This window comes from Macaca mulatta, chromosome 5 (genome assembly GCF_049350105.2).
Source record: "Macaca mulatta isolate MMU2019108-1 chromosome 5, T2T-MMU8v2.0, whole genome shotgun sequence".
In the NCBI taxonomy this organism is placed as follows: domain Eukaryota; kingdom Metazoa; phylum Chordata; class Mammalia; order Primates; family Cercopithecidae; genus Macaca; species Macaca mulatta.
Genome location: NC_133410.1, coordinates 177,881,057 through 177,900,044, shown reverse-complemented (window position 1 = coordinate 177,900,044; position 18,988 = coordinate 177,881,057). Strand labels below are relative to the sequence as shown.

At 36.8% G+C, this 18,988-nt stretch overlaps 1 protein-coding gene across 16 annotated transcripts in view; it reads left to right on the top strand.

Annotated features, from left to right (window-relative positions):
- NEK1 (NIMA related kinase 1) overlaps positions 1-18,696 on the top strand; it is a 199,441-nt gene extending 180,745 nt beyond the window's left edge. For all 16 annotated transcript variants that reach the window (XM_078002440.1, XM_078002438.1, XM_078002434.1 and 13 more), the window contains 5 exons: positions 5,094-5,245; positions 9,910-10,118; positions 11,418-11,548; positions 11,712-11,844; positions 17,442-18,696. In XM_078002440.1, the coding sequence (XP_077858566.1) occupies positions 5,094-5,245; positions 9,910-10,118; positions 11,418-11,548; positions 11,712-11,844; positions 17,442-17,455 (639 nt within the window). In that variant the 3' untranslated portion in view covers positions 17,456-18,696. The remainder of the gene's footprint in view (positions 1-5,093; positions 5,246-9,909; positions 10,119-11,417; positions 11,549-11,711; positions 11,845-17,441) is intronic.
- The last annotated feature ends 292 nt before the right edge of the window (positions 18,697-18,988 follow it).

The following is an 18,988-nucleotide window of genomic DNA, read 5'->3' as shown; positions in this document are numbered from 1 at the left end:
CTGGCCAACATGGTGAAACCCCCATCTCTACTAAAAATACAAAAATTAGCCAGGTGTGGCGGCACACGCCTGTAATCCCAGCTACTCGGGAGGCTGAGGCAGGAGAGTCGCTTGAACCCAGGAGGCAGAGGCTGCAGTGAGCCAAGATTGCACCACTGCACTCCAGCCTGGGCAACAAGAACAAGACACCGTCTCAAAAAAATAAAAATTAAAAAATTAAAAAGTCAGTCATGAACCATGAACACCGAGGTCTTAAAAAAAACAAAACCAAAAAAAAAAAAAACAGAGTCAGATAAAGATCATAATATCAGTTTTATTTTTGATAAAGCTCTGTTGGAAAATGTGACTTAGATTTGGCCTAAAATCATGCCTCTCAATATTTTCCTCCAATGACTAGTCCTTGGAATCTGAAGAACAAACTTCCTTAACCCACAATAAGAGCTTTATATCTGTCAAGCTCCAGTAGCAGGAAGACTGAGAGTGAGACCCATCTTGTCCCTAGAAAGCAGGCGTAGGCCTGAGCTATTTGTGCTCACCACAAGGCAACAGAAGAGAAACAGGATACGCATACACTTTGTGGCAGGCAAATCTGAGAAAGAACAGGAAGGACACACACTTTATTGTCAGTGCCCTCTTGCAAATTTGCCTTCAATCAGCTCGTGTTTCTTCACTTTAGGTGATAGTGGATAAGGTATGGAGAGAGACCAGATGTGTTCTGTGGATAGGGAGTGGGATGAAAAACTGATCTCCTTTATGAAAACTTGAGAATTTCTTGTTAAAGCAAATGCTAAGTGGCAAAAAATGATTAACGTATAATTCACATAAATAGCACATGTACCTTAGATGTCTTTGATTTGTTAAAGTATTCCATTCTTTGATAATGTCCATAGTTTTTGCCTTTGGGAAGTGTTCCTAATTTTTAAATTAATGTTTTAAATCCATTTCGAGCCTGATTTATGGGTTGAAGTAAGCAGATATTCACAGAGGTTATTCTTAGGGAGCAGCAGCAGCATTTAATTGCAGTAAACAGGCTAAACAGATGTGCCCGTCATAAGCCATTTGGTAGTGTAACTAGAATACTACTACTTCCTAATTTCATATGAAAACTACTGAAGCCCAAAGAGTGAATTAGAATAATTTTGAGTAGAATTTTTTTTTTTTTTTTTTTTTTTTGAGACAGAGTCTCACTCTGTCGCCCAGGCTGGAGTGCAGTGGCGCAATCTCGACTCACTGCAAGCTCCGCCTCCCGGGTTGATGCCATTCTCCTGCCTCAGCCTCCCGAGTAGCTGGGACTATAGGTGCCCCCCACCACACCCAGCTAATTTTTTCTATTTTTTAGTAGAGACGGGGTTTCACCATGTTAGCCAGGATGGTCTCGATCTCCTGACTTCATGATCCACCCACCTCGGCCTCCCAAAGTGCTGGGATTACAAGGAGTAGAATTTTTTAGTTGAAATTCAGTTAATGCAAGTAATACTGAATTCATTCACTATGTTATATGGTTCTCTACATCTTTGAAAAAAATAGAACTAACCAACAATAAAAACTGAAGGGAACATTTTAAGGTTCCCTAAAATTTTGTACTCCTGTTTGAATTTTTAATGGTACCAAATGCTAGATGTGTAAATTATTATGTAACAATCATAAAAAAGAAAAAAAACTATACATGAAGATCTCAGGCAGTGTGTTATATAGATGAGCCGTTATTTTCAGAAAGAGTTCTTTTTGTGGATGTTAAAACTATAGAATATTGTTTAAACAACATAGAAATAGTACAATCAGAATTATAGAACTGAAAGTGTTCTTTTATAAAATTCTCTCGTCCAAAGATGAATAAACTGCTTCAAACTTACTAGTCTAGTATCCAGAATCTACAAGGAACTCAAACAAACTAGAAAAAAACAATCCCATCAAAAAGTGAGCAAAGGGCGTGAATAGACATTTCTCAAAAGAATATAAACATCCAACAAACATATGAAAAACTGCTCAACATCACTATCATCAGGGAAATGCATATTAAAGCCACAATGAGATACCACTTACGCCTGCAAGAACAGCCGTAATTTTTTTTTTCTTTTATTTTCTTTAGTTTTTGAGGTGAAGTCTCGCTCTGTCGCCCAGGCTGGAGTGCAGTGGTGTGATTTTGGCTCACTACAACCTCCGCCTCCTGGGTTTAAGCAATTCTCCTGCCTCAGCCTCCCAAGTAGCTGGGATTACAGGCACACGCCACCACACCTGGCAGATTTTTGTATTTTTAGTAGAGACAGAGTTTCACCATGTTGGCCAGGCTAGTCTCAAACTCCTGACCTCAAGTGATCCACCTGCCTCAGCCTCCCAAAGTGCTGGGATTGCAAGTGTGAGCAAGCCACTGTGCCTGGCCAAGAATGGCCATAATTAAGAAGTCCAAAAACAATAAGTGGCTGGGCGCAGTGGCTCACACCTGTAATCCCAGCACTTTGGGAGACCAAGGCGTGTGGATCACGAGATCAGGAGATCGAGACCATCCTGGCTAAAACGGTGAAACCCCGTCTCTACTAAAAATACAAAAAATTAGCTGGGCGTGGTGGCGGGCGCCTGTAGTCCCAGCTGCTCAGGAGACTGAGGCAGGAGAATGGTGTGAACCTGGGAGGCAGAGCTTGCAGTGAGCTGAGATCGTGCCACTGCCCTCCAGCCTGGGTGACAGAGCGAGACTCCGTCTCAAAAAAAATAATAATAGTAAAACAATAGATGTTGGCTTGGATGTGGTGAAAAGGGAACGCTTTTACACTGCTAGTGGGAATGTAAATTAGTACAACCACTATGGAAGACAGTATGGAGATTTCTTAAAGAACTAAAAGTAGAACTATCATTCGATCCAGCAATCCCACCACTGGGTGTCTACCCAAAGGAAAAGAAGTCATTATATGAAAAAGACACACACACACACACACACACACACACACACGCATGTTTATAGCAGCAAAATTTGCAGTTGCAAAGATAAGGAAACGACCTAACTGCCCATCAACCAAAGAGTGGATAAAGAAAATGTGGAATATACGTACCACATACCTCGGAAGACTACTCAGCCATTAAAAGGAATGAAATAATGTCTTTTGCAGCAACTTGGATGGAGCTGGAGGCCATTATTCTAAGTGAAGTAACTCAGAAATAAAAAACCAAATAGCATATGTTCTCATTTGTAAGTGGGAACTAAGCTGTGAAGACACAAAGGCATAAGAGTGATATAAGGGACTTTGGGGACTCATGGGGGGAAGGGTGAGAGGTAGGTGAGTGATAAAAGACTGCACATTGGGTACAGTGTACACTGCTTGGGTGTTGCATGCACCAAAATCTCAGAAATCACCACTGAAGAACTTACCCATGTAACCAAAAATCACCTGTACCCCAAAAACTATTAAAATAAAAAAATCATTTGTATTGTTAAAAAGATGAAAAGGAAAAATGAAAATAAATAAATAAATCTACAGGGAAAAAAGCCTCCAAAGCCAAGGGGGAGTCAGTGGGGGGACTTATTAGTCTACCAGGGAATACTGTGAACATGAAGGGCTTATCCAGTTGATAGCTGTCAGATTAGTGGGTTGGTATAAACCTGTTCTGGCAGGTAAGTTGTCAAATTACATGACCACTTGAAATTTCTTTTGGTTAGCAACAGGAGTAAACTAGAATTGAGATTATTTTATCAGGGCCAAAATATATCTTAGCCTAAGAAATATTGCATTATTTTATGTAGTCCTCTCAAATTTAAGTATATAATGCGTATGTGCTATTTATTGATTAGCAGGTACCTAAGGAAACCATTTCTGGTATATAGTGCTAGTTTATAATATACATGGTTCAAACCATTAAAATAATTAACAAGGAACGTGTTATTCTGCAGACACTGGGAAATTCAACAAAAGAAATACTTTCGGTACCATCACTAAGTGATTTAATAAGCAGTGTACTTTTACCAACTTGTAGTTCCTAACAGTTTTTCCCTTGAATGTGAGAACATTTAAATTATATTCAAATAATGGAAATCTTTTTCATTATTCTCAAAAACAGATTGTACCAATAAAATTGGCCAAGTATATAAATTTTCGTTAATATGCTAAACATTGTGTTTTCCTCACAGGCTCCCATCTGGTGAAGAGTTCTTATCAGTGCCTTAGTAGTCATGTTTCAAATCTCACAGATTCCTTTAGGGTTAACCCAGCTGTGAGAGTTATGTATGTAGTTAGTTGTTTCATAGCCCTGTCTATCACATTCTAATTGTTGAAAGGTTGTTGGACAGAGGCTATTTCTATTATTCCTTGTCTTATCCAATACAGATTCACATTTTCAACACCTCAACTGTGCGTTTTTCTTTCCTCAACTCAGTTGACTGAGTTTCTTCTTACTATTCCTACAAATTATGCTCAGCATTGACATCAAAGTGCTTGTCCTTCCAGCCTTCTGTTCTAGTGAGAAAGCTTCCACTCAGTCCCATGGTCAGGGAAGCACTGATAGGCTTCTCTCTGCACTGATTTGAGGCCCCTGATTTCACCAGTATGTGGCTAATCAGCAGTTCCTACAATTGAGTGATACAAGGGGCCATCAATTATGTGTGGTGGCACTTAGCCAAACTTCGGACTAACATGCTGCAGCATTTGGGCAAGACTGTGTGGGGCAAGTTGACCATAGGAAGATGAGAGGAACATTTAGCAGAAACACCATGAAAGAGGAACAAATGGGTCATGAGTGAGAAGGAGAAAACAGGTAGTTTCTAGCACTGCCTGATTCCTGACAGATATCCAAGTCCATTCCATGTATATACCTAAATAAACACCTCTCCCAGTTTTCAAAGGTGGTATCAGGGAATTCCTGTGCTAGAACCCAAACATAACTCACAAGTTTAGTTTCCTGTGAAACAAGACTGAGCTGAAATTCAAGATAATTAGGTTCTAGCTTTATGCAAGTCACCTTTGAATCCTCTAGCTCTAAAAATATTTTTTATATATATATTTATATATATACCTATGTAACAAAATTGTGATTGGTTCTAGTTTTCTCTCATTTTTATGTTTTAATTATCTTTCTCCTAATAAGAAATTTGTTGATTTTTATTTTAGATGTTAAGGACATGTTCACTTCCAGATCTCTCAAAGCTGTTCAGAACCCTTATGGATGTTCCCACCGTAGGAGATGTTCGTCAAGACAATCTTGAAATAGATGAAATTGAAGATGAAAACATTAAAGAAGGACCTTCTGATTCTGAAGACATGTGAGTATAATGTCATTAGTAAACAGCATTAAAAGAGTTTCTGAATTTATATGTAAAAAAAGAGGGAATAACTTAGCTCTTTTTTTAAATAGTTAACCTCTGCTTTTATGTCTTCTGTATATTATTTTTATATATTTTAAGAAACAGGGTCTCACTCCGTCACCTAGCTGGAGTGCAGGCTGGACACAGTGGCTATAATGTCATTGGTAAACAGCATTAAAAGAGTTTCTGAATTTATATGAAAAAAGGAGGGGATAACTTACCTAGCTCTTTTTTTTCATCATTAACCTCTGCTTTTATATCTTCTGTATATTTATCTGTTTTAAGAGACAGGGTCTCTATCACCTAGCTGGGGTGCAGGCTGGACACAGTGGCTCACGCCTACAATCCCACCAACCACATTGGGAGGCCAAGGCAGGAGGAATGCTTGAACCCAGAGTTTGAGATCAGCCTGGGCAACACAGCGAGACACGATCTCTACAAAAATTTTTTTTTTTTCTTTTGAGATGGACTCTTGCTCTGTCACCCAGGGTGGAGTGCAGTGGCATGATCTTGGCTCACTGCAACCTCTGCCTCCCAAGTTCAAGTGATTCTCCTGCCTCAGCCTCCTGAGTAGCTGAGATTACTTGCCACCACACCTGGCTAATTTTTGTGTTTTTGGTAGAGACGGGGTTTCACCATGTTGGTCAGGCTGGTCTCAAACTCCTGACCTCAAGTGATCTGCCCACCTCGGGCTCCCAAAGTGCTGGGATTACAAGCGTGAGCTACCACATCTAGCCAAAAAAATTTTTTTAAATAGCCAGGTTTGTTACCACACACCTTGTAGCCCCAGCTACTCAGGAGGCTGAGGTGGAAAGATCACTTGAGCCCAAGAGTTTGAAGCAGCAGTGAGCCGTGATCATGCCACTGCACTCCAGCCTGAGCAACAGAGTGAGACCCTGTCTCAAAAATGAAAAATAAATAAGCTGGAGTGCACTGGCATGATGATAGCTCACTGCAGCCTCCAACTCCTGGGCTCAAGCAATCTTCCCACCTCACCCTCCCAAATAGCTGGGATTACAGGTGTGAGCCACTGGGCCTGGCCAAGTTAATTTATTATTGCAGAAAAATAAATTTATAAATTTAGTGTAGCCTAAGCACATACTGTGTTTATAAGTCTATAGTAGTGTGTAGTAATGTCCTAAGATAAGTACCCTATGAAGTTCACCATTTTTTATCTTTTATACAATGTTTTCACTGTACCTTTTCTATGTTTAGATATATTTAGAATAGACAGATATCGTTGTGTTACAGTTGCTTCCAGTATTGAGTACAGTCATATGCTGTACAGGTTTGTAGCTTAGAAGTAACAGGCTCTACTATATAGCCTAGGTATGTAGTTAGCTATACTGAGTAGGTTTGTGTAAGTACATTTTATGATGTTAGCACAACATGAAATTGGCTGTAACAATGCATTTCTCAGAATGCTTCCTGTTGTTAAGTAATTCATGACTGTGCTCTACAGTTTCCCAGGAGAATGACCAGAAAGCTCCACATCCACCTCCTGCCATGTATCATTTCAAAGCCATGGCAATGGGCAGTTACGAGGTTGACTAGTTTTGTTCGTGTGTGTGTGTACACATGTGTAAGTACACACATGTGGTCTGCATGTAATTGGATTGTTTTCACAAAATTGCTTTCTTTGTGATTCATGGGGAATCCTGAATCTGGGAGGGAAATTTAACAAGCAATACCTCTGAGAGCTGTGAGGAGTGATGGCCCCTTAGATAAGAACCTTCCTTTACCTTGTTCAGTGTTGGTCAGCCCTCTCAACCCCCTCAGACAAATGTTACACACTTTTTGGGGTAATAAAACCAGAGTTTCCTAAAATGAGGTGAGAAGGTACAGTGTGTTCAAATCACCAGGAGAAAAAGTTATAAAATATTAGAATTTTTTATAATTTATTTTGTAATTTCTTTGAACTTGTTCCTGTTTTTTACTTTACCTTTGGAAAGAACTTGTATTTTGATCTGATTGAAAGTGTTATATCACTCTCATAATGTTTTCTTCCGTAATGAGTTACATAGATCGATGCTGCTGGCACATTTTATTTTCTGGTTTTTGGTTCTTTTTTAAGCCTTGCCCTTGCAAACTTCTTAAGTTTCTAGTGAAACTTTATTTTTAAAAGATTGCGTTTTTCATTTTTCTTAGAGTTCTGTAGATTTTTGCTAATGACCTTACAATCTAGAAGAAAAGTTACCTTTTTACTTTTATTTCTTCTACTTGACTGTGGTCATTGAACACTGAAATATTGTGTTTTTATTAATCCTGTTGGAGAACATAACAACATTTAGGATTTTTGTTGTTGACAAACTGCTAAGTAAAATTTTTTTTTAATTTTTTTTCCCAAAATTTTATGAAATCATTTATTTTTATCTGAATGAACTGCAGCTTATTTGTGGCTTGTGTTCTTTTGTTTTTTTCTTTCTTCTAAGCTGCTAAGTTTGTGTTATGCATGTGTTCTTTTAATGAACAATTGATGACAGAATATTATTTTAAAACTTAAGTTAGAAGCCTTTAGTATTAATTGAAAATTTTGAAAATCAAGTTGTTTTTAAAGTATGTTATTTCATATTGTTATAGGGATATTTCACTTGATGTTTGGAAAATTATTTTTATTTTTTGGTCTAAAATTTAGTTAGGGTTTTATAAGAAAACCAACTAAAAACTGAATTCAAGACCAGATTTTTTTTAAGTACCTTAAAGTTTTTTGGTGCTCATTTAGTAAAAGATCTTAATCTTCTCATACTTTCTTACAGTGGCAAGCTTAGCTGCCTCAATTGAATACCATCTGCAGAGGGCACTAATTCCTCTAGGCTAGCCACTAGATGATTTTATGAACAGGTCAATATTTACTCGTTGTAGTAATGGTACATAGCAGGTGTGCATGCTCTGTTGATTTTTTTTTTAATAATAAAATTTTTTTGGGAGATAGGGTCTTACTCTGTTGCCCTGGCTGTAGTACAGTGCTACAATCATAGCTCACAGCAGCCTTGGACTCCTGGGCTCAAGCAGTCCTCCTGCCTCAGACTCCCTAGTAGCTAGGAATACAGGCTCATGCCACCACGCCTAGCCAAGTTTTTTGCAATATTTTTCTAGAGAGGTCTCGCTATGTTGCCCAGGCTGGTTTCAAACTCCTGGCCTCAAGCAGTCCTCTTGCCTCAGCCTCCCCAAGGGCTAGGATTACAGGCGTGAGCCACTGCACCCAGCCTAAATTAGTCTTGTAATTGTATGTTAAGTTAAATGCTACTAGTGGGATGAGTCAAGAGATTAGACACTATTTTCTCATTCTAATTAGATGCCTAGATTTTCTATAGCTCCTACAAGTCAAATTATAGAAGTTTGTATATATAAGTACAAAATGAAGATATTTCTACATAAAAAGATTATTTACTCTTTCTCTTAATGGAAATTATATTGACAGTCTTGCACAATAGTGTTTATATTTTAGTTCTTCAGTACGTATTTGATTTGAGTCTAAACTCTTAGAAAAGCCTTAATTAGCCCTTGTGTTCTATTAAGCATTGCCTTCCTGATAGATGAAATCCTCGGCTTAGGTTCACAATCTCTTTCAGAAGTCTTCAGACATCTAAAACATCAATTAACTCCTTTAGTCTACAAACTTTTCCATTTACATTCCATGTTAGAAGAAAGAAGCAAATCATAAAAGGCAAAAAAAATTTCTGAGTATGTTCCTTGGATATTATAGAAGTGGTCAAAGGCCTAGATTTCAGTGCTCTGTCATTTACTGACTATGTGGCCTTGACCAAGTCATTTAAACACTTTGGTTCATAGTTTTCATGTCTCTAAAGTGATTTTTTATGGATAAAATTTGAGTAATAGGATAAAACTGTTTAAAAAACGAAAGTTCTATATAAATGTAAGGTATTATTTATGTGACTTATTTCATTCCAGCATCTATAATCCCATGAAAACAGAATTAATATTCTGACCAATACTTTAGAAACAAGATTCTCCAGTGAAGAATTATGATGGTTGGTATAGGGTAGTTACACAGAAAATCTATTTATTATGTATTTTAGAACATTTTTAAGAATAAGCATCTAAAGATAAGATTTCTGGTGACCATTTTATTCACTGGGTCATCCTGTTAACATGAATATATAATTTCCTAAGTATTTCTGTTTCTAAAAGTTCAAATGCCCAATGGGCATTTATATGGAAAGCCTTTTGTGTAGTGTCTAGCTATTAGCCACATGGATATTTTGAAAATTACAGAATTCCATAAAAGAGAAAATAATTTACTATTATTTGTTTTAGAAAAACTTCTATAGTCTGGCCTCTTAAAATATCAAAACATTGTTTCAGAATTTAAGCAATGAGTAACATTAATAGTTATGTGATTCTCTTTGGCAAGTTGGGATCATTTAAACAAATCATCTTCTGGCTTATGTATTCCAGAATATGTGTTGTGTTCATCGTCAACTTACTGGTGAAAAACAATGTAGGTTTTTTCCAGATTTTTTGTTATCTATTAGGATTTTTTAAGTAGAAGTGCCTACATATTGAGTAAAAGTAACATTTCAGCATGAGGTAGTTTTAGTTGTTTAACTTCGTAAATTTCAGTATGTTTGAAACTTTCAGTTAAACCTTTTAAATTTCAGTGTGTTTGAAGAAACTGACACAGATTTACAAGAGCTGCAGGCCTCAATGGAACAGTTACTTAGGGAACAACCTAGTGAAGAATACAGTGAAGAAGAAGAGTCAGTCTTAAAGAACAGTGATGTGGAGCCAACTGCAAATGGGACAGATGTGGCGGATGAAGATGACAATCCCAGCAGTGAAAGTGCCCTGAACGAAGAATGGCACTCAGGTGCATAATCAGAGTTTTGGACCTTTTTCTTTTTCAGTTTACAGATATTTCAAGTGGAATATAGTTTTCTAATCTCTGCTGTGGACCATTTCCAACTTTAAATACAACTGAAGCATGCCTCTGGGTCTCTCCCATTTTTCACTCTTTTTCTTTTCATACAAATATGTGATTTTCCTTTTTTTTTTTTGAGACGGAGTCTCGCTGTGTCTCCCAGGCTGGAGTGCAGTGGCGTGATCTCGGCTCACTGCAAGCTCCGCCTCCCGGGTTCACGCCATTCTCCCGCCTCAGCCTCCCAAGTAGCTGAGACTACAGGCGCCCGCCACCACGCCCGGCTAGTTTTTTGTATTTTTGGTAGAGACGGGGTTTCACCATGTTAGCCAGGATACTCTCGATCTCCTGACCTCGTGATCCACCCGCCTCGGCCTCCCGAAGTGCTGGGATTACAGGCTTGAGCCACCGCGCCCGGCCAATTTTCCATTTTTTTATTAAATTTTTTTTCTTTACTATTATGTCAATGCTTTTTTGAAGCATTTTTATTCTAATCTCCATTTCTTGACTGATTTTTCCAGTAATAAAGATAATAACATTGTTTTCTTGTCATTCTATATTTTAGAAAGAGCTTCTGCATATATTAATCAGCAGGGTTAACACTGAAAGCAGTTTTTAAAGTACTAAAAACTCGTTTCATAAATTTGGAAATTTGCTCTTTCATAACATTACCCCTAAGATGCATAGAAAGTGTGTCTATTTCAGTAACTATATTATGTTAATTTAGGAAGAAAAGCTAATGTGAAAAGACTAAGTAATGTTTTTTTTCAAAGTATCTTGAGCATGTACATGACAAAACATGTTGGCCATTTATACTTTCCAGGTGCTTTCCTGAAATGTAATGATGTATGTCTTAGGTTGTCTACCTTCTGCAGGCTTTTCCATGGTATGGCCCACATTTATTACCAACTTTTGTAGTTAGGGTTAGCTGCTTCAAAGCAAAATATGGAGGTGTGCTTTTTCCACTTTTTTATTCATTTAAGTAACATCTCTAGGAGTGTTTTGATTCCATCCTGACTTATTTTTTATATCTATAAAGGAAAAGTAACATTCTTGTTTAGACAGATTTATACATAATTTTCACCAAATAAAGGACAAATATTAAAATGACAAAAACCGTTTATAATGAAAGTAGAAGTAGTCTACTTCAATGGCATTATTCATTTGTCATAGAATTTTAGTCTATTAGGGTAAGAGTTATCTTATTCAGTCTTTTTAAATCAAAATATCTATTTTAATTTTATTTTTTAGATAACAGTGATGGGGAAAATGCTAGTGAATGTGAATACGATAGTGTCTTTAACCATTTAGAGGAACTGAGACTTCATCTGGAGCAGGAAATGGGCTTTGAAAAATTCTTTGAGGTTTACGAGAAAATAAAGGTAAGTGAAAAGTCAATTAAAACACTTAAAATGTGCTCTGTTTGAAGGTTAGAGAAATGTTAATGATCTTTATTGGTCATTAGATGTATTATAAATAAAAAGGGAAGTCTACAATTAGAGAAAGTTATTCAAATATTAATTTATATTTGGGAATTTGGTATAGGCTATTCATGAAGATGAAGATGAAAATATTGAAATTTGTTCAAAAATAGTTCAAAATATTTTGGGAAATGAACATCAGCATCTTTATGCCAAGATTCTTCATTTAGTCATGGCAGATGGAGCCTACCAAGAAGGTAAGATTTCCTCACATGTCTGTATAATTTTCAATAAATGTGAGAAAAACAAGATGATACATGTAGATGACTCAGCTTACATCATATCCGTTTTGTGAAATCTACATGGGAACTATATTACTTTTAAGCAATAATAATATTAACTTTGTCATATACTTTTACTGATCTGTCATATACTTTTACTGACTGAAGTCCTTTAAGTCCATATTTTTAATTTAATTTATAAGTAACCTTTGAATGAGATTTTTAAAAATCTTACTGGATAGATTGTTGGACAGCTCTAGCAATTAGAATAATCCTAGCTGGGTGCAGTGGCTCATGCTTGTGATTCCAGCGACTTGGGAGGCTTAAGTGGGAGGATGGCTTGAGGCCAGGAGTTTGAGACCATCCTGGACGACATAATGATAGGTTTCATTAAATTTTAATTAACTAGGCATGGTGGTGAGCACCTGTAGTTCCAGCTACTCAGGAGGCTGAGGTGGGAGGATTGCTTGAGCCCAGGAGTTTGAAGCTGCAGTGAGCTGTGATTGTGCTACTGCACTTAGCCTTGGTGACAGAGCCAGACCCTGTCTCAAAAAAAAAAAAAAAAAAAAAAAGTAAGATTATAAATTAGAATAATTCGTGTTTTTTTGTTTTTTGTTTTGAGTCAGAGTCTTGTTGCCTAGGCTGGAGTGTGGTGGTATGATCTCAGCTCACTGCAACTTCTGCTTCCTGGGTTCAAGTTATTCTCCTGCCTCAGCCCCCTGAGTAGCTGGGCCTACAGGTGCCACCACGCCTGACTAATTCTTGTATTTTTGGTAGAGATGGGATCTCACCATGTTGGCCAGGCTGGCCTCGAACTCCTGACCTCAAATGATTCACCCTCCTTGGCCTACCAAAATGCTGGAGTTATAGACATGAGCCACTGCACCTGGCAAAACTCTTTGACACAAAAAGCAATATGTAAAGTTTTGAACAACAATTTATTTCTAGATTATTTGCCCAAACATTAATCTTATTACTTTAAAGGTTTAATTCATAGACTAAAATTGAGGGTTTTAAATGTTGATGCTTAATTTTAGCAATAAAAATGTTTATAAAATTTATTTGTATTCCATACAAAATTTGTTTGCATATTCATACAAAAAAGTCTAAGATTGCATTTAAATATGTGTATATATAGTAAGAGAGAGAACTAAGTTTTAAAAAAATCTGGGGAAGTGAACAATGAGCACAAGCCGTATAACATGAAGCCAGGAATGAGGAATATAAAGTTCATGTTCAAAAGGTCTCCACATTTTCTAAAAACAGGAAACAAATTTGGTGCTGGTCTTTCTCACAAAGCAGAAAACCTAATTAATTACATGAGTCACAGTATTCATGAGACAAAACATTTTAGTTGCTCAGAGGACAGCTATTTTTGGTATTGAAACCAAAGGAACAGTTTTCCCATGATCTTTAAAAGGAGGGCACTATCATACAGTGTTCCTCAAACTTGAATAACATATGGATCCCTTTAAGGGGCAAAAAAATATTTTTTTCGGGCACAAGAATCCAAGGGTCTATAAACCCCAATAAAAAAACCTCAAGTCTTAGTCATAGAAAATTTCTGTCAATTGTGAATTATTACTGTAAAACAGATGTTGTATTTTTCTACATATTAAAAATTTTTATCAAAATGAAAATATAAAATGTAGATATTTTCTGATAATTGTGGATTTCTTATTTTATTGGGATCTTGAACTTCATTTTACAAAACAGTGCTATAATGGAATGAAAAGTATCCTCAGTAATTTTTACAATATTTAGATTTCATGAGACTGTTTCTCATATGTCATGCTGTAAGTTAATGGCACGAAGCCAGAGGATGATTCCATTTCAGCAATTCTGTGGGGTGTATCAAACCAATTCTATTCATATTCGGACTATTCCACCTCCAGGTGGTTCTCCTTAAGTATCGTTTTTCAATAGAGCTTTTCTTAAGTAATCAGCAACAATGTGTTTGGGGTTCAGTTTTGCTGGACAAGTATCTGGAGAGCTTTTAGTTTGCTTTGCCCATTAAGTGGAGAACTGTAACAATCAACTTATTCACGAGGTAGAATTGACATCCTCTTTTGACAACTAAGTGTCTTCAAAAGGATATACGCCTACACAGAAGGCCATTTCCCCTGCGGAGGACCGAGAATCAGGCTAGGTTAATACACCACTCAAGAAGCAATATCAGATTTTCTCTAGTACACAAATGAAAGGAAACGAGAACCCCAAAGTTCTATATCATAAAGCCTGACAGCAATTCCTGCAGCCTAGAAAAAAATGTAAAGCAATTAAAGGCAAATGCCTACCCTGGCAATCTTTTCTAAAACTCTTAGTACACACCATTACAGCAGGTGTAGCTTAAAAAAAAAATTTAATACAGCCCATAAAATATTATAACTTACTGCTATAGCTACTAAAGAAACTGGTTATAAAATGGATATTGAACTGTGTGGATGACTTGCTGTTTTATATTGTTAATCATGAGAGTTAAATGAAATGACTGGATTTAGATTTCATATTCATCAATTCAGAATAACTGTTTTTGCAGTCCTTCACATTGGAAGTCATTAGAGCCCATATATAGCTGTTCTTTTTTATTTAGGGGGTTTTGGGTTGGTTTTTTTTTTTTTTGTTTTGTTTTGTTTTGTTTGTTTTTATGGAGATAGGGCCTGGCTCTGTCACCCAGGTTGGAGTACAGTGGCATGATCTCAACTCACTGCAAACTCCGCCTCCTGGGCTCAAGCAGTCCTCCCACTTCAGCCTCCTGAGTAACTGGTACTACTGGCGTGAGCTACCATGCCCGACTCATTTTTGTATTTTTTTGGTAGAGATGGCATTTCACCATGTTGCCTGGGTTGATCACGAACTCCTGGGCTGAAGCCGTCCGCCCACCTCAGCTTCCTAAAGTGGTAGGATTACAGGTGTGACCCACCGTACCCAGCCTACCTGTCTTAGAGAGAGTTGTCCAGACAACTATCTTTTAGGGCACATCTAGGAGATAATAAAGCCATGTCATCCGCATATGGTACTTACACACTTTTATTCTCTGTGTTGGGGAAAGGGGAGAGTAAAGAAGGGAAGGGGTAAGCAAAATTCTATCTAGCTCACCCGAAAGTGACATCAAGTCATTAAGGTACAAGTTAAAAAGAAGATTGTCAAAACACATTTCTGTTTTATTTCACTGGAAATTGTATGAGTCCTGAAGAGACAGCCTTGGCTGTTTAACTCTCCTGATACTGTTATGGTGCAGGTTTGGTAAGCATCAGTATCTTCAGCCATTGATAAAGTTAATGCTTTTTTGTCCATAGCTAGATGCTGTCCGGAGTCAGAAGTCGAATAGAGCTAATAAAATGTATAAACGATTTGATAGTATTCGTAATAAATTCTTCCACAAGGAGAGAAGGAGTATAATAGCTGTGTCTGGCAGAGGCTACCATGTTCTCACATAGAGTATTAGCATTAGCAGCCCAAGTTTATAGATTCTTTTTTTTTTTTTTTTGAGATGGAGTCTTGCTCTGTCTCCCAGGCTGGAGTGCAGTGGCACAGTCTCGGCTTGCTGCAACCTCTGCCTCCCAGGTTCAAGCGATTCTCCTGTCTCACCCTCCCAAGTTGCTGGGATTACAGGCGCGCACCACCACACCTGGCTAATTTTTGTATTTTTAGTAGAGATGGGGTTTCACCATGTTGGCTAGGCTGGTCTCAAACTCCTGACCTCAGGTGATCTGTCTGCCTCGGTCTCCCAAAGTGCTGGGATTGCAGGCATGAGCCACCACGCCTGGCCATTATATATTCTTAAGAAGGAGACACATACCTTCTCTTCACACTCATTTTAGGTGGAATATTGGGCTGCGTTTATGTAATGAAATTTTATACATCAGCTAAAATGAGTGAATTAAATTACATCTATCAATATGGATAAGCCCCACAAACAAGATGAGTTGAATAAGTAGAATATTATACCATTTATGTAGTGTTTATAACCAATTTTATTTAGATGTGCATGTGTATAATAAAAATAAAAGCAAAAACTCATGAGTGGGAAGAATACACATCAGTTTCACAGTACTGAAAATGCCCCTGGGGAAGAAGGGAAGGCAATAAGATTGAGAAAGGGTACTCTCTATCTGTAATATGCTTTTACTTAAGTAATCCAAACCACTATGGCCAAAAGTTAGCTTTCGTTAATTCTACATGTTATGGATATGTGTGTTCATTACTTTCCTGATCATTTGAAAAGTAAGTAAATATAGTACAGAGTGATCAGTGTTACCTTGGAAGCAATAAAATGTATGTAAGTTGTAAAGTAAAGATCCAACTACAGTGGTGGTGACAGGATCAGTCTTCCTAGGGGAGAGGACATCAAAGTTGGATTCTGAAAGATGAATGGGAATTTAGCGCAAATAAGTACACATACGGGGAAGGATGCAAAGTGTAGTAGGGAACTATAAGCAATTCAGTGTTCCTACAGCATAAATTATAGGGGCAGTTGAGGAAGGTGGGGAATGAAATTTGGTAAGATGAGAAATATTTAAAAGACCAGATCATGAAGGGCTTTGTAATCCATGTTAAGGAGCGCGGATTCCATTTTGAGGCAGTAGGGAGCTAATGAATGTTTTAAGCAGTGCAGTGATTTAACATGACCCTTGGATTTTAATGAAAGATCACTTTTGCTAGAATGTGGAAGATAGTGCTTGGATGTAAGATTAAGTTAACCAATCTGTTTAATTCACTTGATTATAATCTTTAGAATTAAAAAAATTGAAAATAACAAAAATGTCTATAAATAGTAATGGTTAATTATGTCATATCCACTAAATAGAATACTATGCAGACATTGAAGTCAACATAGAATATATCCATGATTTATTCTTTAACATTTTATTGTCAAATTTTTATTGTATTGAAAATTTGAAAGAACTTTACAATGATCACCCATGCACCCACCACCTAGATTCTAACATTTTTTCTAATCTTATCTTATGTATCCACCTTTCCATTCACTAGGGTGTTTTCAGTGGAAAACCTAGGTTTCAAAACTGCATTTTAGTGTAATTTTTTTTTTTTTTTTTTTTTTTTTTTTTTTTTTTTTTGAGACGGAGTCTCACTCTGTCGCCCAGGCTGGAGTGCAGTGGCCAGATCTCAGCTCACTGCAAGCTCCGCCTCCCAGGTTCACGCCATTCTCCTGCCTCAGCCTCCCGAGTAGCTGGGACTACAGGCGCCCGCCACCTGGTTTCACCGGGTAGCCAGGATGGTCTCGATCTCCTGACCTCGTGATCCGCCCGTCTCGGCCTCCCAATTAGTGTAATTTTTAAAAGATATTTGTGTATGCATGGGAAAGCATTGTGGGAGGATTTATTAAAGTTAACGTTGGTTATCTTTCGCTTATAGAGGATTTTTGCTTCCCATTTTATTCTTCATTGTATTGTCTGAATATTTTACAATGAATGTGTGATACAATAATTTAAAAAAATGTTTAAAACTACATGAAAGCTCTTCTCCTTTAGCGTGAACAAGAATGAGTTTTTTTTAAGTAGATACAACTTGATTTGAAATGAAGTGAATTATTTTTCTTTTTTCTACAGATAATGATGAATAATCCTCAAAATGATTTTTAATCCTCAACTATATGAAAGCATTTGAATTTGGCTCATCAGAATAACAAGCTTCAGTGGGAAATACAGCAATTATTTATTTAAAAAATCAGATTTAAGATGGGCTTGCTTATTGCCTGAAAAAGATGGAGAAACATGCCATTTTTCAATGAAGATTCTAATATTTTATCTATTTTATTTTGTTCATTGAATTCCATGGTTAAATCCTGTAAAATACATACTTTTTAAATCATCCAACCAAAGCATAGGAAACATTGACCCAGAACCTGACTTAATGGTTTTGAAGATTTACTATGCAATAGGGTAACTCTGACTTTCAGCAAATGTCTTTAGGTTGAGGGAATTACCTATGTCATGAAGGACCTGTCTGTGGTTTTTCAATGAAGTCTTTAAGAATGAACTTTTTTCTGTCTAGTACTTGTTTTCATTCTGGCCAGTAGTTCTACATTAAATCACCTTGTCGAGGGCTCTATTTAGATCTATACATTTTGAAGATGAAATTTTTAGCCTTAAAGTTTATATTCGCAAGTCCTTTTACAACCAGTGTGTCTCCTGAACTAGCACACAGGCTGTAGAAACAGTCTTAGAAATCATTGAAAGATTTGATTATGAAAGAATAGCAAAATTATATTTCCTGACATATAAAATGTTGGTTTAATGCCTTTATTTCTCTTTAAGGACCAGAACCAGGAATACTATATTGAAAAATTAGTCTGTGGATTTAACATTGACCTAGCATATAGCTTAAAGTTGCCCTTTTGGTTTTTAACTTCGTCTCATACATATGCTCCAAGGACAATGTGATGTTAAAAAGGAGGAAATAATTATTTTTATTTTGACACTGTGGCAGTTTTGGTAACTAGGATCCTAGGGAGGGAAATGTTTGCCTCTTGAACTTCTTTCCATTATCAGAGGATTTAGTTAGGTCGTTAAGATGATGATCACACAGCTTCAATCGCAATATGCCAAGTATAACCTGGTTTCGTTAGTGGTGTCTACAGTCCAGATGTTCTTCGTAATAAAAGCAAAGTTTTTGAACCTCTGAGTACAAAGCAGGCTGGTTGGCATAATATGTAATTTGAAAAATAAAATCTTATCTTGCAGCACTATCAGTATGTTGAATTTATTATGTGTATTATTTCTAATATCCAAAACTAAATACTTGATTTTTTATATGTGTGTTTATTTTCTGATATTGCTATTAAATTTTTATTATCTACCTGAAGTATATCATTGATTGTCTTTTATTTATTAGCACTTTTCTCAATAGAAGGTTTTCACATCAAGCTGAGAATACTTTTGTTGGTTTTGTACCTGATGATTTCTTTCTTCATAATGGAAGAAAATGAATTCTGTACAATCCTGAAAGATGGTCATATTTTGCGGAGGTTATGTGTTAATTCTTAAACTATTACAACTATTAGAAAAGGGTATAATATAGTAGAAAATATTGTTTTAGCCCTATTTCAGAAGATGTTATATGTGCAGGAATAAGGATGATCAATAGCATTTGTGCT